Source organism: Mobula hypostoma, chromosome 17 (genome assembly GCF_963921235.1).
Source record: "Mobula hypostoma chromosome 17, sMobHyp1.1, whole genome shotgun sequence".
In the NCBI taxonomy this organism is placed as follows: domain Eukaryota; kingdom Metazoa; phylum Chordata; class Chondrichthyes; order Myliobatiformes; family Myliobatidae; genus Mobula; species Mobula hypostoma.
Window position 1 is genome coordinate 40836098 of NC_086113.1, and position 26359 is coordinate 40862456.

A 26359-nucleotide genomic window follows, 5' to 3' on the forward strand; every position below is an offset into this window, starting at 1 on the left:
ATGGTGGGATTGATCTCCAAACTCCAGATCACCCCAAACTGGAATTATGCTAATTGCTATGCTACTGTGGCATTAATCCAGTGCTTTGCATAAATTCTTTCCTGGGGCAGCACAACTTTGAGTGAATTAAGGGTCAGGAGGATTTACGTGAAATGTGAGAAATCTATAGAAGGCCGAATTATTCCTTATTATTGACAGGAGTTGCATAATTCCAGCCCTCAAAGATCTACTGAGATGGTGCAAAAATAGTGTTATTTTTATAACATTTTTTGCTAATTGTGCATGATTTTTTTTCTGTCATTGTCTGCAATATGCGTGGACACAAACCGCACCTATGTAGTATAATCATGATATTTTGGCAAGAATTGATCAATTAATAGGATTCACTTTTTCCATGTACACTGTCCCAGTATAGTTTGGATCCACTTACTCTGAGACTCTTTGAAGGGAGAATGTGAACTAATAGTTATTAATATACAGTAATCAGTTTATAGATTTTAAGTGATATTACTGACTTTTGCTTCCTTTAGAAAAGCTGATTTTTGAACTCCAAAACTTTGCTATGGAGCAAACTGCGGCTCTTAGTCAGTGTGCTTCCTCATACCTTGTTCTTGTCACCTCACATCGGGTGGAGCTGGTCAGTGGAATTAAAAACACTGATTGCATCCTGGATAACTTGCTACGTTCTGGATATTTCACATGTGAAGATACAGAGTTCATACAGCAGAGTGTTACTCGGCATGAAAAGGTATGATCAATGAAAAATACTACTTTTACCGACTGGCCTGGTTTTTGAAATTCACTCACCATGTTATTCTATCAGGGGAATTGTAGAAAATGCACATGCTGAAGCCAGCTTGGTTTGCTATGCGTGGTGCATTTCTTGTATGTGGTTCATTTCCTTGTGTGATACCAAATCCCAGTTACACCTACTGGTAGAAGATCACTAAATATCAGTATTTCACCCTAGGCCTACGCAATCATAGAGTTTACAGAATGGAAACAGGCCCATTAGTCTGACTGATACCAGTCTACCCTTACCCCATTTTCCTGCATTTAGCCCATATCTCTCTATTGCTTTCTTATCTATGCACCCACTCAAATAATTTTTATATGCTGATACTGTGTCACCTCTTCTGGCAGCTTGTTACAAATAACTACCAGCTTCTGTGTGGGAAAATGTTCATCAGATCCCCTTCAAAAATTTCTCTCTGACCTCAAACCTATGTACCCTTGCAAAAAGACTGACCATCTTCCCTAACTATTCCCCTCAAAACTTTCTAAATTGAATTATCCCTCAACTTCCTATGTTCTAGTGAGAATAATCCCAGCCTGTCCAATTTCTGCTTGTAATTAAAGCCCTATCTTCCGAGCAATGTTCTGGTGAATCACTTCAGCACACTTTCAAACACCACGACATCCTTTTCCAAGCGTGGCCTAACCAATAATATCCCAATTCTTACTCTTCATACATCTGCTTATGGAGGCATGCCTTCACTACCTTAACCACCTATGTTGTCATTTTCGGTGAGGTATGATTTTGTAGCCCAAGCTCCAACACCCTTCAATACATTAATACTTCTAAAGTCCCAGCTATTTACAATTCATGTCCTGCCAGCATTAGATGACCCGAATGCATAAATGCATTATAGAAACATAGAAACATAGAAAATAGGTGCAGGAGTAGGCCATTCGGCCCTTCGAGCCTGCACCGCCATTTATTATGATCATGGCTGATCATCCAACTCAGAACCCCGCCCCAGCCTTCCCTCCATACCCCCTGACCCCCGTAGCCACAAGGGCCATATCTAACTCCCTCTTAAATATAGCCAATGAACTGGCCTCAACAGTTTCCTGTGGCAGAGAATTCCACAGATTCACCACTCTCTGTGTGAAGAAGTTTTTCCTAATCTCGGTCCTAAAAGGCTTCCCCTCTATCCTCAAACTGTGACCCCTCGTTCTGGACTTCCCCAACATCCGGAACAATCTTCCTGCATCTAGCCTGTCCAATCCCTTTAGGATCTTATACGTTTCAATCGGATCCCCCCTCAATCTTCTAAATTCCAACGAGTACAAGCCCAATCCATCCAGTCTTTCTTCATATGAAAGTCCCGCCATCCCAGGAGTCAATCTGGTGAACCTTCTTTGTACTCCCTCTATGGCAAAGATGTCTTTCCTCAGATTAGGGGACCAAAACCGCACACAATACTCCAGGTGTGGTCTCACCAAGGCCTTGTACAACTGCAGTAGTACGTCCCTGCTCCTGTACTCGAATCCTCTCGCTATAAATGCCAGCATACCATTCGCCTTTTTCACCGCCTGCTGTACCTGCATGCCCACTTTCAATGACTGGTGTATAATGACACCCAGGTCTCGTTGCACCTCCCCTTTTCCTAATCGGCCACCATTCAGATAATAATCTGTTTTCCTATTTTTGCCACCAAAGTGGATAATTTCACATTTATCCACATTAAATTGCATCTGCCATGAATTTGCCCACTCACCCAACCTATCCAAGTCACCCTGCATCCTCTTAGCATCCTCCTCACTGCTAACACTGCCAACCAGCTTCGTGTCATCCGCAAACTTGGAGATGCTGCATTTAATTCCCTCATCCAAGTCATTAATATCTATTGTAAACAACGGGGGTCCCAGCACTGAGCCTTGCGGTACCCCACTAGTCACCGCCTGCCATTCTGAAAAGATCCCGTTTATTCCCACTCTTTGCTTCCTGTCTGCCAACCAATTCTCCATCCACATCAATACCCTACCCCCAATACCGTGTGCTTTAAGTTTGCACACTAATCTCCTGTGTGGGACCTTGTCAAAAGCCTTTTGAAAATCCAAATATACCACATCCACTGGTTCTCCCCTATCCACTCTACTAGTTACATCCTCAAAAAATTCTATGAGATTCGTCAGACATGATTTTCCTTTCACAAATCCATGCTGACTTTGTCCGATCATTTCACCGCTTTCCAAATGTGCTGTTATCACATCTTTGATAACTGACTCCAGCAGTTTCCCCACCACCGACGTTATGCCTCACATTTTTCTGGATTAAATTTTATCTGCCACCACTCCAGCTGATCTATGTCCCCCTGTATTCTTAAGCAATCATCCTTGATATCTACAACTCTACCAGTCTTCATGTCATGTGATTTATATAAGAGACAAACACTTATGGTCACTGTCTACAGGCTTCAATCAGAAAAAAAAATACACTCCATGACCACTACACTCTGTCTTCTACCACCAAAACAGTTTTTGATCTTGTTTGCCAAAACACCTTGGGCCCCATATACCCTAACTTTCTGGATCAGTCTACCATGCAGGATCTTGTCAAGGGCTTTGCTGAAGCTCTGCATACCACCTTGCCTTCAGTTTTCTCAGTATCCTCCTCGGTAAACTCATTTTGATTTTTGAGGCAGCACTTTCAATGCACAAAACCATGCTGAACCTACCCCCCACCTGCCTTTCCAAGTTATCATTAATCTTATCCCTAAAAAAAATCCCAACTATTTCCCTGCTACTGACAAAGTTCACAAGCCTGTAGCTCCCAAGCTTATTCTAACGTTCTTCTTGATCCTGGAAATAATATTAGCTACCATCCTGCCTTCTAGTACGTTGCCCACCGCCAAAAGTGATACCGGAGTTTCTTCCGAGCTCCAGCAATCTGACAGTTTTAGGCCCCCTCTCTCAGAAAGGATGTGTTGTCATTGGAGAGAGTCCAGAGGAGGTTCACGAGGATGATTCCAGGAACGAAGGGGTTAACATAGCAGGAGGTTTTGTCAGCTTTGGGTCTGTACTCACAGGAATTTATAAGAATGCATGAGGATCTCATTGAAACTTACTGAATGTTGAAAGGACTAGATAAGGTGGATGTGGAGAGGATGTTTCCTCTGGTGGGGTATCCAGAACTGGAGGACACAGCCTCCAAATTGAGAGGGGCAACCTTTTAGAACAGACGTAAGGAGGAAATCCAATCACAAACAAGAGAAAATTTCCGATGCTGGAAATCCAAACAACACACACAAAATGCTGGAGGAACTCAGCAGGCCAGGCAGCATCTATGGAAAAGAGTATAGTTGACATTTCAGGCCGAAACCCTTCAGCAGAACTTTTTTTTAAAGTAAGGAGGATTTTTTTTTTAGCCAGAGAGTGTTGAATCTGTGGAATACTCTGCCACAGACTGTAGCGGAGGCCAAGTCCTTGGGTACATTTAAAGTGGAAATTGATAGTTTTCTGATTGGTCAGGGCATCAAAGGATATGGCGAGAAGGCAGGTGTATGGGGTTCGGTGGGATCAGGATCAGCCATGATGGAATGGCAGAGCAGACTCGATGGGCTGAATGGCCTAATTCTGCTTCCATGTCTTATGGTCCCTTGTTTCCTACAACACCTGGGATTGATTTCATTAGGCCTTGGGGATTTGCCCTTCTTGAAGTGCACATCTCTAACATTTCCTCTTCTCTGATGCACATGTTCCAAACTATCAGCCTATACCTCCCCTAACTCCACATGCTTCTTCCTAGTGAAGCATTCATTCAGGACACAACACATATCCCCTGGTCCCACACAAATACTTCCCTTTTGGTTCCTGGTGGGGCCTACTCTTTCCCTCGCTTTCCTCTTGATTTTAATATTTTTAAAAAGGTTTAGGAATTCTCTTTAATTTTGTTGGTTAGGTCCATTTCCTCAAGGGACAATATATGTGTTTCTAAGTACAAAACCTATAATGTGTTTCACAGCTCAAGCAGACACTTCAGTAAAATTTCACACCATGTAATTTACTGAAATATCCTTCCCTCACAGGTTGTGATTCACACATTTCCATAATGGTTACAAATAAATGATTTTGTGTAATGGCCAAAAATGTTTGTTAACCAGATTTGACTTGTGCATTGAAAAGAAATAAATATAGTGTTTATCTTTTCTTCAAAAAAAAACTATTCAGGTTCAAGTATCATTCTATGTGTTTATGATAAATCTTTCTCAATTGCACTGAAACTGACACGCAATGCCATATTTTTAGTGATTTTCATGCAAACCAAATCTGAGGCTGTTGAGCCTGACCAAGAACCGGAAAGTAAACTGTTTCCTCTTTTCCATAGCTGCTGCCTGACTTGCTGAGTTCCTCCAACACTTTGTCAAAAATAGTTCTCTTGAAACATTTCCAACATGAATAAAAGTTCAAAGATCAAAGTAAATTTATTATCAAAGTTCGTATATGTCACCACATACAACCCTGATTCATTTGCTTGCAGGCATTTACAGTAGAACAAAGAAATACAGTATCATCAATGAATAACTACATATAAAGAATGACAAACAACCAGTGTACAAAAGCAGACAAACGGTGCAAATATAAAAAAAATAAATAATAATAGTAAGTAAATAATATGTGTGCATTGAAAAGAAATAAATATAGTGTTTATCTTAAAAATCTATTCAGGTGCGTAAAATACTGGACATCATAATGTCTAAAGGAGAAGAATGCGCACAGTACTTTGTATTTATTCTGCATTCTGCCAAAGAAATTTACTCAGATGTTCAGCCTTGGTTGAAAGAAGTTCATTGCAGCCCACCAGCTCATTTACTGAGAGAGCCGGTGCTTATTACAGATTCAGGTAAGTGAGCGAGCTTCTCACAAATACATGTGGCTACATTGTTTATTGGTTGTTCCTGGGCTAGTAATTTAGCATTTACCACATACCTTTGGGTGACTGAACAGGCTGTTCTGTTAGCTGAGAATCATCAACCCATTGTCTCAGGGCACGAGAATGATACCATGCTGTATTGTTGGAACCATTAAACACTCACAGACAACAAGATAATTGAGGAGATCAACGGTTTAAAGAGCTCAGCAGATCAAACAGCATCTGTTTGCGTATGGGTGGGGGCAGGGCGAAAATTGTCAACATTTCGGATTGAAACCTTACATCAGGGCTGAGAAAGAAGATGGCCAGTACAAGGAGGAGAGGGGAGTGGTGAGACAGGAGTACGAGAGGTGGATAATGGACAGGGTGGAGATGGGACACAGAGGCAGGTGGATAATAAACGGAGAGAAAAAGAGAGTCAGATGGAGTGAGATGTGGGGGAGGAAGGGAGGCAGCTACTGGAGGGAGATAAACAGCAACATGAAGGGATACCAGTGCCGGGCTTTGCTATGTGTCATGGGAACCATTTAGGGAGAGATAGATGTAACCAGAGGAAGATAGGGGAGGGTTGGAAAACTCAATGCTCATGCCATTGGGGTTTAGACTAACCAGACACAATGACTGTTAGGCCTTACCCTAGCAGTGAAGGCAGCTTAGGATGGACAGGTCAGAAAAGTATTTGAAACGGCAGTGCTTCTGGGAACTCGGAATATTAAATGCAGGTAGACCACAGGTGCTCTGCAGTATGGTCACCTAGTCTGTGCTTGGTCTCTTGCCTATGTAGCAGAGGGCTCGCTGATGGCATGGAAATCAGATCGGAGGTTGGAGGAGGTGCATGTGAAACTTTGCCTGACCTGGAAGGGCTGTTTAGGTGAGAGATGATATACAGCCTGTAGTTGCAGGGGAAGATGCCTGGGGTCAGGGAGGGGAGGATGGAGAAGATTTTCTGGTGGTGGGACATTGTTGTAGCAAGTAGAAATGACAGAGGTAGGGACTAGGACTCTACCTCTGTTCTGTCTGGCGGGTGATGGGGTGATAGCAGAAATATAAGAAACATCAAATGCAAGAGTGGACTCCTCCAACCACCATAGAAGGAAAGTCATGCTTCCTTAAAAAAAGCCATTTCAGATGCCCTGGAAAGAAAGGCCTCATCCTGAGAGGATATGAGTTAGAGACTGAGAAACTAGGAGGAAGGCATGACATACTTACAATAGACAAGGAAGAAAGAAGCTTTGATTAAATAGCTGTGGAAGTGGGTGGGTTTTTTGTAAATGTAAGTGGATATTCTCCCCTCTCAGTCCCGATGCAGGGTTTCTACCCAAGTCATTGACAATTCCTTCTTCCATCATTAGATGCTGCTTGACCTGTTGAGTTTCTCCCAGAAGATTGTTTGCCGCTCTAGATTCTAGCATCTGCGGTCTTCCGTGTCTACAATCAAAGGGATAATTGTCTTCTGTGCATAATCATTTCCTTCAAAGCCAACCCATTGTTATGTTGTAGGTGCACATTTCAGTTTTTGGTTATGAGATAAAATGTATAATTTAGAACAATTATTTTGGAACAGTGTACTTGATTGGTTCTTTTACTGCAGAACTTCACAATCCCTCCATGATTTGTGCACTATGGCTGATACAATCAGAAGGGTTGAAATTCACTTCAACATCTGCAACATGGAGGGGAATACCAATACTCCAGCAAAATCTTTATGTTTTCTTTTTTTGCTGCTGCATCAATATCTCAGAATTCCCAATTTAGTGACATTATAGAATACCTTCACCATACACGCTGCAGAGACTCGAACAAAGGGAGTGGCAGCATCTCAAGGCAGCTAGTAATCACCAGAGTTTGTAAGCTTGCTAGAAATGCTCTCTGGCTGGGAGACCACACCTGAGTCCATCAGCACTTGTTTAAGTTGAGCTCTATGGAAACATAAGCATGTCAACTAGCCATTGAAAGAGTCTCACAGTTGAGTGAGATTATGAAGGATCGACATCTTAATTCTGTCTGTCTACCTTAGATCCTGAACATTTAAGACCCCTTCCTAAACAAAAATTTGTCAATTTCCATTTTCAATTTTTCTGTTCCACAAGAGGACTGAGAGGACAAAGATGCGTTTCCTCTTTCCTTCGTGACATCACCTTCATGTTTTTGTTTCAACTTTAAGATTTGCCTTGTTCCAAATTTCTCCACTCAGTGAATCCAGTAATATCAAACACTTTGATTACCTTGAGGGGAGGGAATGTCGACTCAGACCATGAGAGGCCTGCATCGGGTATTTTCATGCCTTACAAGGCGCAGATTGGAAGTATTATATTTGATTATCTTGAAAACTTCAATTAAATTATCCTTTGTTTAATCTGTATATTCAAAGGATTGTAGATGAAGTCTTTGCTGCCTGGGGCAATCATTCAAACCCAGTATAATATGCTGGATTAGAGTTGAACCCCAAGGAGTTGTCTCCCAAGGTGCAGTGCCCAAACTGAACTAATTGGTACTTCAAATCTTAATACCATTCCATTCTCTTAGTCCATCAATTGCTGAAGTAACAAAACACATTAGTAATTATTCACCACCGTTATTTTCTCTGTGCAACCAGATGCTTATACCTTGGATTGAAGTAACACTTTTTTAAAATGAAATTCCTATTATATTTTTATCAAACTGCAACAGAATTGAAACAATTCCTATAACTGATAAACTTATTAGGTGGCAACTGAATGTTACTTAGAAAGATTAACCGTAAAAAGTGTATGCCAAAAATCTGAGGATGATTATTTTGCTACATGAAACTGAGATTGATATGATTACACACTACTTTGGATTATATGCATGTATATGTTATTCAATTCAATGTTTGTCTTTCAGTCTCTCAGTATATTGAGAAGCTTCGAGGTGCATTGCAACAAGATACCAGGTTCATTTCATCTTATACCCAAAAGGAGGATATTCTGTTTGATGACATTTACACTGAGACTCTTACGGAGCTCATCAGTTCAGTCAATGAAACCATAGGAATCATTTCGCACCTGGAGGATTTGTTCGGTGACACTGGAATCATTAACGAAGATGCAGAAACTGTGTTTGTAACAGGCGATGCTGGAGTCGGAAAGACCATACTCCTCCAGCGACTTCAGAACTTGTGGTCAAAGAGTGAGCTCTGTGCTGACGTTAAGTTCTTCTTCAAGTTTAGATGCAGACTGTTCAACAGCTTTAAGGAGGAAGACAAGATCTGTCTGCGAGATCTTCTGTTCAAGTACAATTGTTACCCTGATAAGGATGACGATGAGATATTCAATTACATCCAACAACATCCAGCCACTGTTCTCTTCACACTGGATGGATTCGATGAAATTAATGTAGATGGCGACCTTAATGATATCCCTGATGTCTCGTCACCCTTTGAGCCCACACACCCAGTAGCCCTGTTGTTGAACCTTCTCCGAGGAAAGTTATTAAAAGGTTCCAAAAAATTGTTGACAGCGAGGACAGGCACAAACCTACCTCTGAGGATGGTAAGGAGGAGAGTGACCCTGAAGGGTTTTTCCAAGGAACATCTGCTGGGTTATTTGAAGAAGTTTTTCAAAAACAAGACTGATCAGACTTTGGTTCTAACCCAGCTGGAGGCAAACCCTCACCTGTGCAGTCTGTGTTCAGTGCCATTGTTTTGTTGGATTATATTTAAATGCTATGAACACTTTCAGAGCACAAATAGTTCCCAGCCATTGTCACAGACAATTACACTAACTGATATCTACTTGGTTATGGTTGAGGTTTTCCTTAACCATAATTCCCAGAACAATCTACACAGAAGCAAAGACAGAAGCCCACTAAATGTGTTCAGAAAGAGAAAAGAAGCTCTAATGCGGATTGGTAAATTAGCTTTAAAGGGAATTGAGAAAAGTGATTTTGAGCTCAGCCAGGAGAAAATTGAGATAGCAAAAATTTGTGAAGAAGATTTACAGTTGGGTTTCATCAAAGCTGTAGGTCAATATAATGGATGTGGGAACCAATCAACATATGAATATATTCACTTAACCATCCAGTCATTTTTTGCTGCATTTTCATTGATTCTAGATGATGATATCAGTCCACAGGAGCTTCTAGCATCATTTAATTACAGTAATGCATCAGCATCCTCCATCAGCACAATTAATAAACTGTTTTTGGTTCTTCTGAACCCAAAGAAGCATTCCTCCAAAGAGGTTCTCAAGCCACTCAGTGAATCCCTGCAGTTTACATTGCTGTTCCTTTGTGGCTTGTTGTCTAACAACAATATTAATCTGATGCAGAGCCTTGCATCTCCTGTTGCTGTTAAGAAGAAGCAGGCACTACTAACATCTTACCTGTTCAGCAGTATGAAAAAACATTTGCGAAGTCTTCCTCAGCCAGACTTCACGAACGGCTGCAGAGTGCACCTACTGCCGCACTTCATATGGTTGATACGACACATATTCGAAATGCAGAATGAGGCAGCATCCAAAATGGCAGCCAAATACATCAGTGCTGACTATATCAAGCTGACTTATTGCAATGTTTCTTCTGTGGACTGCAGAGCGCTTGCATTCACCCTGAGGCACATCCAGAAACCCCTGGCACTGGATATGGACAACAACAACATCAACGATTATGGGGTGGAGCAGCTCGCCTGCTGCTTCAGTCAGCTCACAGTTCTCAGGTAAACACCACTGCCAGATAATTGTATCCTCAGACCCTGAAAAATAGAACTATGGTACTTCCAATGGGTCTAATACTACAATAAAATTCTCCACTGTTATTCAGGATTGGGTTTGATCTTTAAGGTGATAACCTCAACATAATTATTAGCACTCTGTTCCCTTAATATAATGTCCGTGAATCAAGCCTCTGGAGAAGTGAGTGCCTGATCTAGACTGATACCACAATGCACTGCTGCTTTACAACTGTAACGTGCAAAATGAAAGGGTGCAGAGAAAACTTACAAGGCTGTTGCTGACACTTGAGGACCTGAGTTACCCAGAAAGATTGTAAAGTTTAGGACTTTATTCTCTGGAGAGTAGGAAAATGAGGGGATATTTGATAGCAGTATACAAAATTATGAGAGGTGTAGATAGGGTAAATGCAAGCAGGTTTTTTCCACAGAGGTTGGGTGAGACTAGAATTAGAGGTTAAGGGAGAAAGGTGAAAGGTGAAAAATTTAAAGAGAAAATAAGGGGGAATTTCTTCACTCAGAGACCTACCAGCAGAAGTGGTGGATGCAAGTTCAATTTCAACATTTTTAGAGATGTTTGGACAAGTAAATGGATGGGAGAGTTATGAACAGTTATGGTCTTTGCCTTATGCCTTACATTTGCCTGACGCTGGCCCCCTAGGCCTGAGTCGACATTGTAGTAGTAGTAGTAGTATGATTCAGGTACAGGTCAATGGGGCTAGCAGAATAATAGCTTGATATTGATCAGATGGGCTGAAGGGTCTTTTTCTGTGCTGTACTGCACAGAATCAGGTGTGGCTGACCTTCCCTAACAAGTGCCATCAGGGATCCCTGGGCACAGATTTGACTGAGCAAATGATCCCTCTGTATTGGTCAATTATTTACTCTAGAATGATACAGCTCAGGTCTATTTTTAAAAAAACAGTTTCTTCACTTCATTGCTGATTTTTTATATTAATCTGTGTCCTTTGATTACTGACTCTTGAACAAATGGAAACACCTTCCTTTCAAAACAGTTCGTGATCAGATCCTATCTGATCTTGTGAGATATAAGCAAATCTCCAAAAGGGAAAATACATTTTTCAAGGATGTGGTTGTGGCCTCCTTCAAAATTGCAATACCCAGAAACCTCCAGCTGATGCCTCGGCCAGTGTACTGCTAACCATGACTCCCTTTGCTTGGGTATCCCTAACCACTAATAAAGCCAACAAGTTCATATTTTTTTAATCAGACTTTCTAGATGCTGCTGCCTTCATTCATGATTCTGTTTAGCTTGCATTTTTGTTCCTGTATTCTTTTTCAAATTACACCATTTGATAATTTCCCCTTTGCTGCCACAAAGTAATGTTTCACGCTTCTCTGCATGAAATTTCATTAGCAATATGCGTATCTGCCTTCTTCACCAGTCTCCTTCAGCCTCCTGAAGTGTGTTACTGTTCTCTTTACCAGATTCACAAATTTTGTACCATCTACAAACTTTGACACAGTATGCTCTCTGCACTCAAGGCCAGCTCATTAATATGTATCAAAACATATTTCAAGCACGCTGGTTTTTGCAATATCAGTGTCGAAAGTTTATCTGCAGCTGCAGTGGGAATGGGGCTGATACAAGACTTAGGCCTATGCCTTGTAGTTGTTGCCAGCTCCCTCCACCAAGACTAAATATTTGCAGCCAGAAGACATCCAACAATCTGGAGGCTTCACCAGTGTAGTTGTTCCAAACGACTGGGCGTCTAGAATCCAATCTTGAAGTCTTTCCCCTAGAGGGCCTGACAGCCTCGTGATAGGCCAGACTGATTTCCCACTGGGTTCATGTATTTCCGGTGATCTGTGACATTTGGAAAGTTGACATTTTTTTAATTAAAAGAAAAACTATATAGTTTGTAAAAATGATTTAAAAGCACTTTCAATTGTTGTTGTCCAAAACATTTGAAAAATTATGTAGACAGGTCATCTGAGTGAACGTATGCAAACTGGATGGTGTAAAACATTATGGATGATGGGCCAGATTTGAAGCGTGCCAACTGATTGTGGAATGCTCCACAATCTTATAGTGGGTGCTGAGAAGGGGAGAGGTGTCCAGCTGACTTCCAGCACCTTCCCAAGCCCTGCATTGTCTGGAAGGGGCTGACACATTCACTGCAGCTCCATGAAAATATTGGGTAATAGAGTGATCCTGTCCGATGCATCCAAATGTTCTTGATCTATTGACCAAATAATTACTTTGGATTTCAGATTCATTTATTTATCACATGTATATTGAATCATACAGCGAAATGCACCACTTGCATTAACAAGCAACACAACCCAGTAATTCACTGGGGACAGGCCACAAGCGTTGCCACCTACTCTGGCACCAACATAGCATACCTTCAATGTTCATCAGAACACCACAAGCTGCAAAAACAACAACAGGAAAACAAGCCTTTATTGTCCCACCCCCATCCACTCACCCACTCACTCACTCACTCACTCACATTGACAGACCTCAAACCCCAGCACTGGCTGCCTCTGGGCTTCCAACCTCCAGTCTCTGGCACGGACTCACAGACTCATAGATTGCGGGCCGCTGACTTCAGAGCATGGTGGCCCAGGGGCCTTGACCATCAGACCTCAACTTGTGGACTCACCGACTTCGGTCTTCAACCTTCAGGCTTTGATATTTGGTATTGACTCCAGATCATGGTACTTTGAACTTGGGCCTCGAAATACAGACTCACATAGGTCTCCAACTCTAGGGCTTGAAAACCTGAGGGGTTGCCAACATCAGGCCTCTGACTTCCGCACTCACCAATGAAGGAGCCTCGACTTTCGCCAACTTTGGTCTTCAACCTTTGGTACCAACCCCAGGACTCGCCGATCACGGGACTTTGAACTCCAGACTCTAAAAATCCTCCAGCCCCAGGACTCCCCAACGATCATCAATGGGGCCCTTGGACCTTGGCAATTGACCATGTTATCGTTGGTCTACATTTCAGCAGCCGCCAACCCGACATCCATCCATGAGGATTACTTGTCTTCTGTTACAGAGCACAGCAATCAGGATGTAGCTCCAGACTGGACTCTTCATTACTGCCCCTTACCTCTAAAGTCCCCTCATCCCTATCCCTAAGCCCTAATCTTCCCCCAAAACCATCCCTATGTAAATAAAAACAACTGAGCTTGGGCCGCATCTGAACAATGTCTGAAGCTGAAATTAAGTTTTTGTTCACTATTATTAATATTTTAACATTTCTTGCTTCTTTTTTTAAAACAATATAGGTTAAGTGTGAATCAAATCACAGATCATGGCGTACACATCTTGGTGGAAGAACTCAAAAAGTATCAGCAGATCAGAGTACTTGGGTGAGAATGCTTGTGTGGTACATTGGACACCTAGGTTTTAAACTTAACATTTTTCTGTTCATTTTCAGGTTTTCTTTTGCTATTTGGAAAGGCAAGGCCTGATATTTACACAAATTTGATAGAGGCTTTCAAAATGTGACCAAGAACATTGATGAGGGCAGAGCAGTGGACGTTGTCTGTATGAACGTTAGCAAGGCTTTTAACGAGGTCCTGCACGGTAGGCTGGTCCAGAAGGTTAGAAGATCCAGCATCCAGGGTGAGCTAGGCAATTGGATAGGTGGTAGGAAGTCAAGGATGATCATGGAAGAAGTCTTTTCAGGTTAGAGATCTGTGACCAGTGGTGTGCTAGAGAGATCAGTGTTGGGTGCCCTGTTGTTTGTCATATATATTTATACAAACATAATTTACTTGAGAATATAGCTAGAATGATTAGTCAATTTGCAGATAAAACCAAAATTGGTGTCTTGTGTACAGAGAAGAACATTGTCAAGGGTTACAATGAGATATTGAGTAATTGGGGAAGAAGGGCAGGGAATGGCAAATGGAATTTTAACTCCGACAAGTGGGAAGAAATGCACTTTAAGAAGTTAAACTGGGCCAGTGCATTCACTGTGAATGGCCGGGCTTTGAGGACTGTTAAATAGGATGATGAAGAAGGAATACACAAACTTGCCTTCAGCAGACAAGGCAATGAGAATAGCAGTTGGGACATCGTGTTATGGCTGTACAAGATTCTGGAGAGGTTGCACTTGAAGTATTGTGTGCAATTATGATGGAAAGTTGGGCTTAACCCAGAAAAGATTCACAAAGATTTTGCAGGCACTGGCAATCTTGAGTTATAGGGATAGATTGGATAGGCTGTGTTCCTTGGAACAAACGAGATAGTCTTTTTTTCCCAGGTTTGTGGAGTCTAAAGCTAGGTTTGAGTTTTAAAATAACATCCGCTTAACTTAAGCCCATCAAAATCAGCCACTGAGAATGGGACATCCTGATTCGGTAGCATCATAACTAGGCAGGGGAAGACAAATATTCATGTCAATTGGTGCTCATCAACCCCATTAAATGGTTGATGGACTACAGAAGGAATGGAGACAGGCTAACCCCTATTGACATCAATGAATTTGTGGTTGAGAAGGTGAACGGCCAAGTTCCTCAGCATAAACATCACCGAGGATCTCACATGGTCTGTATGTACTGGCTGTGTAGTGAAAAAAAGCACAATAGTGCCTCTTTCACCTCAGACAGTTGAAGCAGTTTAGTATGGGCCCCCAAATCCTAAGAACTTTCTATAAGGGCACAGTTGAGAGCATCCTGACTGGCTGCAACACTGCCTGATATGGGAACAGTACTTCCCTCAATTGTAGGATTCTGTAGAGAGTGGTGTGGACAGCCCAGCGCATCTGTAGACATGAACTTCCCACTATTCAGGACATTTACAAAGACAGGTGTGTAAAAAGGGCCCGAAGGATCATTGGGGACCTGGGTCACCCCAACCACAAACTGTTCCAACTGCTACCATCCAGGAAACAGTACTGCAGCGTAAAAGTCAGGACCAACAGGCTCCAGGACAGCTTCTTCCACCAGACCATCAGACTTATTAATGCACGCTGATACAGTTGTAGTTCTATGTTATATTGACTGTCTTGTTGTACGTACTATTTATTGCAAATTAATATAAATTCCACATTGCACATTTAGGCAGAGATGTAATGTAAAGATTTTTATTCCTCATGTATGTGAAGGATGTTAGTATTAATGTCAATTCAATTCAATATGATACCATGGAGCTATAATTACCATATATTCTTTTCCCATATGTAACAAGATCAACCTATAGACGTCTATAAAAAATGGAGCCCGTTTGTAACGTGGGTATGGCGTATCGTATGGGGATGACACTGTTCACACATCTCACTTAAGTGCCAGTATGGGAATGATAGGACTAGTGACTGCCTCCTGTGCCAGCAGATTCCATGAAACTCCCCGAATCATTTAAAAAATAAATGGATGTTGCCAAACCTGGGGGTAAGAATAGAACTGTAGAAGCTCTGAAGAGCATTAAATCCACACCGAGAGCTTTCTCATTGTGTTAGTTCGAGACACTTTTCGGATAAGTTTTACTGTATCAATTTCACATTTCAGACTTTACAAAAATTACATAAGTGATGTTGGTGCAAGGGATGTTGCAGATCTGATTGAAGTGTGTCCCAGTCTTATTTACTTGAAGTAAGTTGGTTCTATTATGTTTACAAATTTTCTCTTCCAGTAAACATTTTCAGACGATGACAAAACTAACCAGATCTGTTTTGTTAACACAGAATGGGAAAAAATATGATTACACATAAAGGAGGAACTTACCTGGCTAAAGCAATTCAAAAAAGCAGAACTATAGAAGATGTGGGGTGAGTGAAATGAAAGAATTAGCAAGCGTGTGGGTGGGGGGCAAGTTATACTAACAGAAGACTTCTCAAACGTTGCACTGGCAGGTGATTCTGGCTCTTGAGTATAAAAGCTGGGTGTCGTAGAGGCTTATCCCATTTAAGAAGGAACGTGACTGGCTACAGTTTAAAAATAAATCAGCTGTTCTCCCTTTTGGTGTGCTTTTGTACTTTTCTTCCAATCATGGAATATGTAAAATACGTGCCAATACTTGTTCCTTCAGGGCTGGTAATGACAGATAATCAGTTTTGAATTATTTGTGGAATGCATATTGAAGTGACCTGCTGAAGGGTTTCGGCCCGAAACGTCGACTGTACTCGTTTCCATAGATGCTGCCTGGCCTGCTGAGTTCCTCCAGCATTTTGTGTGTGTTGTAGGAAAAAGTTCCTTTTTCTTCCTCAAGCAATAATAGGAGACGTTCTGCATCTGCCTAGAGAGGAGCAAATATTTTCTCTGTTTAATGCCTTATCTGAACAAAGGCACCTGTCAGGGTACTGCATGGTCAGTGCTGCAATGGATTGTGGGATTGTGTGTGGCATAGCAGGCTCCTGGGATTGTTGATTGCCCCAAAAATGGAGGGGGGGGTGTACCCATTTGGTAGATGAGTGTTAAATTTAGTTTTGCAGCTAATAACCAAAACTTTTCTAAATTGTACTCTGTCCAAAGGAAGATAGCAATCCAAAGCATTCTTCCTTATCATTTCCTGATTATTTATCATTCTTTATTATTATTATTTACTAACTAGGCATGAACATAATGGACGAGCTCAGTTACAACATTCAAATTGAAGCCCCATTTGGTCCATTAGCACTGTTTGAAGAATGTATGAATTTACAGCAGGATTAGACCTTTCAAGCCTATTGTGTCTTTCAGTGAGATCATGGGTGATCTTGTTGTGCCTTTTTTCTTCACATTCCCTTCTACTCACACCCTTGTAAAGCAATGTCTATCCCCATCTATAATATACTCTCAAATTCTACTTCCTGTGATCTGAAGAAGAATTTCAAAGACTCCCGATCCTTAAGGAAAAAATATTGCCTCATTTTGTGGTGCTGGCTTATTAATAAATAGTGACCTTCTAATTCTAATGAGGAAACATCTTCTCTACATATATCCTGATATTTTTCAATAAATCCCCCTCTCAGTTGTACTAAACTCAGATGGTTCTACAGAAACTATAGAAGAATGAGGGGAGATTTGATAGAGGTATATAAAATTATGATGGGTATAGATAGAGTGAATGCAAGCAGGCTTTTTCCACTGAGGCTGGGGGAGATAAAAACCAGAGGACATGGGTTAAGGGTGAAGGGGGAAAAGTTTAAAGGAAACGTTAGAGTGGGGGCTTCTTCACACAGAGAGTGGTGGGAGTGAGCTGCCAGATAAAGTACTAAATGAGGGCTCACTTTTAACATTTAAGAAAAACTTGGACAGGTACATGGATGAGAGGTGTATGGAGGGATATGGTCCAGGTGCAGGTCAGTGGAACTAGGTAGAAAAATGGTTCAGCACAGCCAAGAAGGGCCAAAAGGCCTGTTTCTGTGCTGAAATGTTTCTATGGTTTCTAAACTTTAGCCTGCCCACCCCTTCCTCATAAAATAATCCATCCATATCAGGTGTTAGTTCAGCAACAATAGGGAACATTAAGAAGGGTAAGGGGATTGTCCAGGGAAACATTTAATACTCAGCACTATTAACACAAGCTAACTCGACATCAGGGCAGCATTTGACTGAGTGTGGCATCAAGGTGCCCTAGCTAAAATGGAGTCAGTAGGAATTAGGGATAAAACCCTCCACTGGTTGGAATCATACCTGACCCAAAGGAAGATGATTGTGTGGTTGGAGGTCAACTATATCATCCTCAGGGAAGTGTTCTAGGACCAACCATCTTCAACTGCTTCATCAATGACCTTCTTTCCATCATAAGGTCAGAAGAGGGGATGTTTGCAGATGACTGCACAAGGTTCTGCACAATTCGTGACTCCTCAGATAGTGAAGCAGTTCATACCCAAATGCAGCAGGACCTGGACAATATCCAGCTTGGGCTGACAAGTGGCAATAACACTCAAGCCACACGAGTACCAGGCAATGACCATCTCCAACAAGGGAGGCTGTAACCATCATCCCTTGTCATTTAGTAGCATCACCATCACTGAATTGCCTACTATCAACAAGCTTGGGGTTACTATTGAGAGGAAACTGGTCTAGCCATATAAACACCATGGCTACCAGAGCAGATCAAAGGCTAGGAATCCTGCGGTGTGTAACTCACCCCCTGACTCTCCAAAGCCTGTCCACCATCTACAAGGCTCAGGTCAGGAGTGTAATGGAATACTCGCCACTCGCCTGGATGAGAGCAGCTCCATAAACACTCAAGAAGTTTGACACCATCCAGTACAAGGCAGCCCACTTGATTGGTACCCCTTCCACAAGCATCCAATCCCTCCACCATCGATAAACAGTTGCAGCAGTGTGTACTATCCACAAGATGCACTGCAACAACACACCAAAGTTCCTAAGGCAGCACCTTCCAGACCCACGACCACTACCATCTGGAAGGACGAGAACAGCAGATACCTGGGAACACCACCACTTGGAAATCCCCCTCCAAGTCACTCACCATCCTGACTTAGAAATGTATCACTATTCCTTCATTGTCGCTGGGTCAAAATCATGGAATTCCCTCCCTAACAGCACAGTGGGTGTACTTACACCTCAGGGACTACAGCGGTTCATCACCACCATCTCAAGGGCAACTAGGGATGGGTGATAAATGCTGGCTTAGCTGACGATTCCCACATCCTATAAATGAATAAATAAGAAAAAAATGTTCACTTTGCTGGTTGCTGCTCTTCAAAAAGTTCAAAAACCATTTAAGGATATTCTGCAGATATGAAAAATTATTGATATGAATAAAATATTTATACAATTGAAAACCAAATGTATTGAACCAATTAATAATATTATTGAAAAAAAATCTTTATTTTTCATTTTACTTCCAGTTTATAAATTTCATGCAATTCACCAAAATAATGTAAAAGTTTAATGATTGCCAGGTTCTGGGGAAATCAGTTAGGAGACAAAGGAGCTGAAGCCTTTGCAGAAGCATTAACAAATCATCACAGTTTGAAACATCTAAGGTAATTAAGTTTATTATACAGCATTTACATGCAAAACTTCTGGTATGAGCGTTTATCCTTTAAAAAGAGATTAACTGGACTAGGTTGGTGCTCACTAGCGTTTAGAAGAATGAGAAGTGATCTCATTTAAACAATTTACAGAACTAGACAGGAATGATGCAGATAATGGCAGGAATGATAATTCCCCTAGACTGGGTGATTATAGAGGTGGGGGCAATTATGGTGTCAAAATAAGAGACCAGTGATTCAGGACTGAGGTGAGAAAAAATTTCTTTAGCTAGGAGGTTGGTGAGCATTCAGAATTTTTTTACTCAAGAGGGCAATGGAGACTCAGCAGCTGGTACGTTCAAGTCAAGATAAATCAGTAGATTTTTGCATATTAAGTAGTCACTACAAGAAGGTGGTGCTAAGGTAAAGAAAATCCATGTTCTTATTAAACAATGAAATGGACTTGAGTGGGCAAATGGCTTGTTCCTGCTATTTGTCATTGTGAAACTGAGCCATATATAGTTTAAACTAGAAAGGAATTATGGGGTTTCTTCTGAAATGCCATTTCTAATAACTAGTTGAAGTTTCATCTTCTGACAATTTCCTCATCAACCTTGCACACACCATTTTATTTCCTGTGTTTAAAAATAAATTCAAACTCTCTTGCTGCATTCAAAGTTACATTCTCTGGATAGCTACTTTGGTAATGTAACAAGCATACTGCTACTTAATATCTCATGTGGAAGTGTCAGGAATTTGTCACAAAATGATTAAGGTAATTAAGCATTGAAAGTCTTCAACTAGTTCTAATGAATGTGCTGTTATTTATTTACCATATTTCGACTGAATTCTCAGCAGTTATATTCAGTTTGTAATAATTAAATTTACAATTGATGTTGTCATTATGATTTTAATTTCTCCTGGCATCCCATATTTAATCCTTTGTAAATTGGAGTGTTTTCAAAACTTTACAATCTTTTTGACCACCAACATCTGAGAATTCAGGGGAAATATAGTTTTCTTCCTAAAGACATACCTTTTAACCAAACATTTAGAAACCTACATGAATATCATTTTTTTAAAAATGTGGTTTGCTGTCAAATGATAGTTGTTAATGCTTTTTAAAACACACTGGAATATGATATTGTTTTAAAGGTGCTATATGGATGTAATTTATTGTTCCTTTATTTTAAACTGATTTTAGTTTCTTTTTACATTGATGTATTGAACTCCATACAGTGCAAAAGAAAATTAGTGAATTGTGTCTGTGTTTGCCCAGCCTTGCAGCAAACGGGATCTCGAAGGGCAGCCAACACTTGGCCAAGGCACTCTGCAACAACAACACATTAAAGATATTCTGGTAAAAACAGGCACTTACACCGATGTTCAGCAATTGCAGACATCACAGGACAGAGTACAGCTATTTGATTATTTACTCTGAAATGAGTCCTGTCAAGTACTGATACAGTTTATAACCAGAATTAAATGTTTTAGGAAATTTAGTTTTTAGCAGCTCATTTGATTTTTCTAGTATTCAGAAATTCACTAGAGTTAAATTAAGGTGGCACTTATGAGAAATATTTGCTATACGTTAATTAACAACATTATTTTACTAAGCACAGAGTCATCTTATAATAAAGATTAAATGCATTAATTGACAAATTAATTCAATGGAAAATCAAACTTGAAGCAATTCAGAATTGCTTCAGAGATGGTAAAATGAAGAGCTAATAAATAGAATTACCGGGAATGGAGGTCTGTCCTGTGAAGAAAGCTCAAAAAGGGGATTATATTCCCGTAAATGTAATAGAATAAGAGGCGTTTTCACTGAAACATGAAATCCTTATCAGGATGGATGTTGGAAGTTTGTTTCCCATGGCTGGAGAGTCAATAACTTGGGGGCATAGTCTCCAAATCTTCCTTAAAAGGGACAAATGGATTAGTAACACAAACAAATGGATTAGCACTCTGTTTTAATATTATGCATGTTATAACTAGATGTGATCAATTCTACAGAAGCAACTTGTACTAATTTTAAACTACCTTATAGCATGTTGTAAATAATAAACACTCTGAATTTATAATTAATTGTACATCATTTCCATAATAAATTAGATACAGCCTGGTCAATAAACCCAAGAACCTCAGTATAGAGGTTCCAATACAATATTCTGCCTTCCAATTTGCAGGTTGACACAAAATGAATTGGATGATGAAGCAGCTGAAAGCTTTGGTGAAATGCTGAGAGTGAATGTCTCTTTGGAAAAGTTATGGTAATATTTGATTTGTATCCTTCTGTGAGTTGCAAAATGCCACAGGCTGATATTCTAATATACAGTAAATCAACCTATTACATGACTATTAAAGAAAACATAAAAGAAGAATTTTGGTTTTGTTTGCTGGGCTGGAAAGCTAACAGGCTCCCACTTGTTTCTAACTATCTTCAAGCATAGATGTCACCCATATGGAATAGAAAATGTTTCTTTGTTACAATTCCCAGCTACATACCATAAAGACAACTTCTGACTGATTGCACCTATGATTATTCATATATGCTCATTTACTTCCAGCTTGCCTTTGCTCTCAAATTGTCAAAGAGTATAGCTACAATGCTAAGTTCCAAGGTGTTTCACAGAACAGCGATGAGAGGAGCCAGATAGTGTAAAAGTTGGGGAACATATAACAGGAGTACATGTGAGGTGGTGTACTGTATTTCTTCACTGGCTCAAGAATTCGATCTTTAAAAGTATGACCTGAATCTAGTATACACAAAGCAAGCTTAATATTTAAAGACCGGTGATATTTAAGAGTAGAATATATTCCTGCCCCTGTTGTTACACTACTGCTTGCAGATTCTGATAGGTCTATAGGTAATTATCCTTCCCAATGACAGAATGAAACACTTGGTAAGTGCGCTGGTATTGACCAAAAGAACTGGAGCACGTTCCTATCATCTAATTCTCTCTGCTCACCTCCTGATTTACAAATTGAGTTCCCCCTCATACCTTTATCTCTGGTTATGCAAATCATGGGATGTCATTGCACGGAAAATGCTTAAGCTCTCATTGGAACTGAGTTCTGGCGCACCCTTTGCCCATTGCATTGACTTGCCTATTTACATCCTAATTCCACCAAAGCTGGCTCTGCCTTGTCAACATGTTCACACCTATCTCTTTACTGATCCCCTTTGAATTACCCCTATACTCTGTAATCCTGTTCTTGCCTTCCTACAGCCGACTATACCTGCTGCTAAGTTCTCTGCCCTCTTCTTTAACGCAGATGAATTTATTTCAGAGTTAAGTGGATGAGCCAACTTTTCCCTTCTCCTGCAGTATTTAAATGTTGTTCACGAAAGACCAAAAGCTTTAACATCCACTGCTGTTACATTTTTTTTTACACACACTTTACCTATTTGATGAGGGCTCACCACTTTTTGTTGCCAAGCCCCTTCCTACTCATGTTTATGTCCTCTATCCTTTAAACAGTGTACTTTTTGAATAACTATCTATATAATTTCTAAACAAATATATCAATTCTATACTTTCAGCAGGTTTTAAATTACCCTTTCCATGCATATTTTAAAAAAAAATTATTGGTTATGAATTCATCTCCTCTTATTATCATTCAGTGGAAATAGTTGTCCACTGTTCATATCTTCCTGATTGTGATCATGATCCATGTAGTCTCTCCTCACTTTTTTTTTTGGAGCATTGCTTTGATTACAAAGGCTTAAAACACTGGGTAAAGTTTTACATTTTTAAATGGAGGTGCTGTACCTATCATGTTAGGTGTCCTTCAATACACCCGATATGTAAACGTGTTTCAAGCCCCAGTTCTGTGCCAGTCTGGGATAACAAGAGATATGGAATATCTGCAAATAATGTAACATTGGAATATTCATCAGGAAAGAGCTTCTTCAGTACCCGCCACTGCCACCAATTCCTCTCCCTTCTGTAATTGTGACACCAGCACCAGGCCACTCAGTGATGCTTCTCTGACCATATTCATGAGAGACTGCATCCCAGTCTCATTAGAACCTGGAACTCATCATTGAGGTTAAAAACTTGTCTCTCACTTGTGTGCCCAGACATTGTCATCTGAAGTTGCCTAGCACTCTGGACCAATGTATTTTACACCAAAATCAGGCTCCTAGTATCATTTTCCTGCCAGATTGCAATATCATTATCACCAGATTACGGGAGATGAATTCCCAAGCTGATTTACTTTATATTTGTGCTTGCTTGTATTAATGGCTTTCTCAATACACATTTACTTGCTTGTTTACTTCTAAGAAGGCAATACATTGCCATAGCTAAGAGTAAAGTAAGCAAGCAGTATTGCAAAGGTAAAATTTGCATGATTCATTTCCTCAGTGAGCTTCAGTTTATCAAGTGCATAGTGCGTGTGCAGACAAATTACCAATATATATGGTGAATTCTTCACAGGTTGAATGAAAATAAGATAACATCCAAAGGGGCTGCACATCTCCTCCAGTCACTCAGAGGAAATACAACAATAGATGAGATTTGGTAAGGCAAAATTCCCAGTAAAATTAGCATCTGCCTGATATAAATTTTACTGAATGAAGCAAGGCAAATCTGTTATTTGGCCAATTTTCAGCAGATTTTTTTTTTTAATTTTGAAGATATTGATAGGCAATGGCAATATTAACATTGATATCCTGGATTTCTTGCTGGCTCATTCTTTGTCCAGGTTATGGAACTGTAATTAGAGTGGGAGTATCTTCACTTAGTTTAGTAGTACTGAGGCCAATACTTCTGTCATTCTTGCAATCAGAAAATTGAATGCAGGTTATTTAGCCCTTAGTTAAAAGATCATTTTCACAAGATGCAGGAGTCATATCCTTCTAGTTCACATAATTCTTCCAGAAAAGCATGTGAAGAATAGTAATTACTATTCTTCTCATAATGCCGTCTGTTTGAAAGACAAACTTTTTAACCTGCAGTGCTCAAAACAGCAAACTTTTAAAATCTTATTTTTAAGCAATTTTTAAAATCTTGTTGTTCTTAGATCAATTGTGTACCATTAATTATAGCTTTCCAACTTGAATCAAAAACTCATATATTGATTTATCATAAGACCAAATATCAAGTAATAAAGCTATAGGACCATAATCATGTTTCATTAAATTCTTTCCTACAGTATGTTCCTTTGAAACTGATTGCATAGACAAAGAATTGAACCAGATACATTCTGGTCATAGAGCACTACCCACACCTATACCAACTGATCCACTAGATGAGCTCGAGGTTTCTATATAAATCCTAACGTAGCTCCCCCTTCGTCACATTGCTCAACTAAATCAGAAGATATTTTTAAATTACTTTGAAATCATATAGTCTTGGTTTAGTTAAAGTTTTTTTTTGATTTTGAAAGCAAAATTGCATTCCAAAGTCTGTCCATCAACAGGCATTTGAGCACTTCAGGGCAGGATCCACAGATGGGATATCTGTTGCCCTTCTAATAAGGCAAATGAGTTGAAGGGGTATACAGTACATTTTCTAGCATGGCTCAAAGTAAGGTTCTATTCTTCATGGAATTTAATATATGTAGGGGTAAAAGCACCAAGGCTGGTCTAAGGTAATTTGTCCAGTGTATCATAACCCTGAATCACAGTACTTTATCTCATGTAGTAGCTTTATGACATATGCAACACAAGTGTTGTTGCATTTATCATAAAGCTGGTTCTACAAGTGATAAATTGACCAGTATTGAGTATACAGTTCCTTGGAGATAACATCATTATGATCTCCACACCCAGACTCTTGCTAGTATAGAGGATTGAGAATAATGGGACAGCAACAATAGACTTGATGGGGCAAAAGAAAAATGAAATGTTGCTAGAGATGCCTAACCTCATCACATACTAATTGGTATCTACTTGACTATCATATAGACTCGCTCTCTCACCTCATTTCTAATACAATGGATTCCGGTTAACTGTGGCACATTGGGACCAGTATATTTTGGCCCAATTAAGTGAAGTTTCATGGAAATAGTTAAAAAGGTATAAAGAAAGACAAACTACTGTTTAACTGAGTAACAAGTTATGTATATAAATTGAATATCGAACAAATTAGAACACTACCAACACTTCTACAGTACAGTGCTATAAAACTGTGAATTAATTCCTAGTAGTTATCGATGGAGGAATTCATCCTGTGTATGCTGCTGTGTTTTTTTGAACAAAATCAGCATAGTTTTTTTTTGCCTAGTGTCAAATCTTTTCATGACATCTTGCCAAAAGTCCGGATTTTTTTAAAAACTGTTCACTCTAAGCGCAGCGTAGTGTCTAACTGCCACACAAGTGCATGTGACTGATGCTAGCTAGAAACTGTTCGGCAACAATCTCATGTCTACTTTTTCAATTAGTCTTTGTTCTTGAAGAGTTGTCCCAGATAATGGCTGCCCGATTAACCGATGGCCTAATTAACTAGAATCCACTGTATTCCATAAATCATTAGAAATAATGCAAAGAATGAAGAAGGCAGCATATTAAAAATAAAGATTTTGCAAGACTGCTTGTAGCATCCAGCAGGGGAATTAATTTTCACTTCCTGGACTCTACAAAACAATGAGTCATGGAGTGTTAATTTATACAATATGAGAACAGGTCCTTGAGTCTAACCCGTAAATGAAAACCAAGGTGCCTTCCAGAGTAGTCCAATTTGCATACATTTGGCCAATATCCTTCTAAACCGTTCCTATCCACATATCTGTCTAAATGTCTTTTAAATATTGTAAATGGTGACTTTCTCTGGCAGCTTGTTCCACATGCCCACCACCCTCCTGTGTGGAAAATCATGCTCCTTAGATCCCCTTTAAATCTTTCCTCCCACTCTCACCTTCTAACTATCCCCATTCCTTTTAAATTCTCTAGCATGAGGGGCAAATACCAACTACATACCCCTTCTATTGCCCCGCATGATTTTATGCATCTCCATGAGGTCACTCCATAAACTCAGCCTCCTACATTCAGGGTAAAACCCTGCCCAATCTTTCTTTCTAACTCAAGTTTTCCAGTCCAGCACCAACATCCTTGTGAATCACTTCTGCACCCACTTTAGCTTAATCTCATCCATC

The 26359-nt window shown here is 40.1% G+C and overlaps 1 protein-coding gene across 1 annotated transcript in view; it reads left to right on the top strand.

Moving 5' to 3' along the window:
* Positions 1-562: 562 nt before the first annotated feature.
* LOC134357962 (nucleotide-binding oligomerization domain-containing protein 1-like) overlaps positions 563-26359 on the top strand; it is a 33356-nt gene continuing 7559 nt past the window's right edge. The window contains exons 1-10 of the mRNA XM_063069783.1: positions 563-748; positions 5455-5629; positions 8525-10334; positions 13608-13691; positions 15834-15917; positions 16010-16093; positions 19184-19267; positions 20535-20615; positions 21445-21528; positions 23701-23784. Coding sequence (XP_062925853.1) covers positions 563-748; positions 5455-5629; positions 8525-10334; positions 13608-13691; positions 15834-15917; positions 16010-16093; positions 19184-19267; positions 20535-20615; positions 21445-21528; positions 23701-23784 — 2756 coding nt within the window. The remainder of the gene's footprint in view (positions 749-5454; positions 5630-8524; positions 10335-13607; positions 13692-15833; positions 15918-16009; positions 16094-19183; positions 19268-20534; positions 20616-21444; positions 21529-23700; positions 23785-26359) is intronic.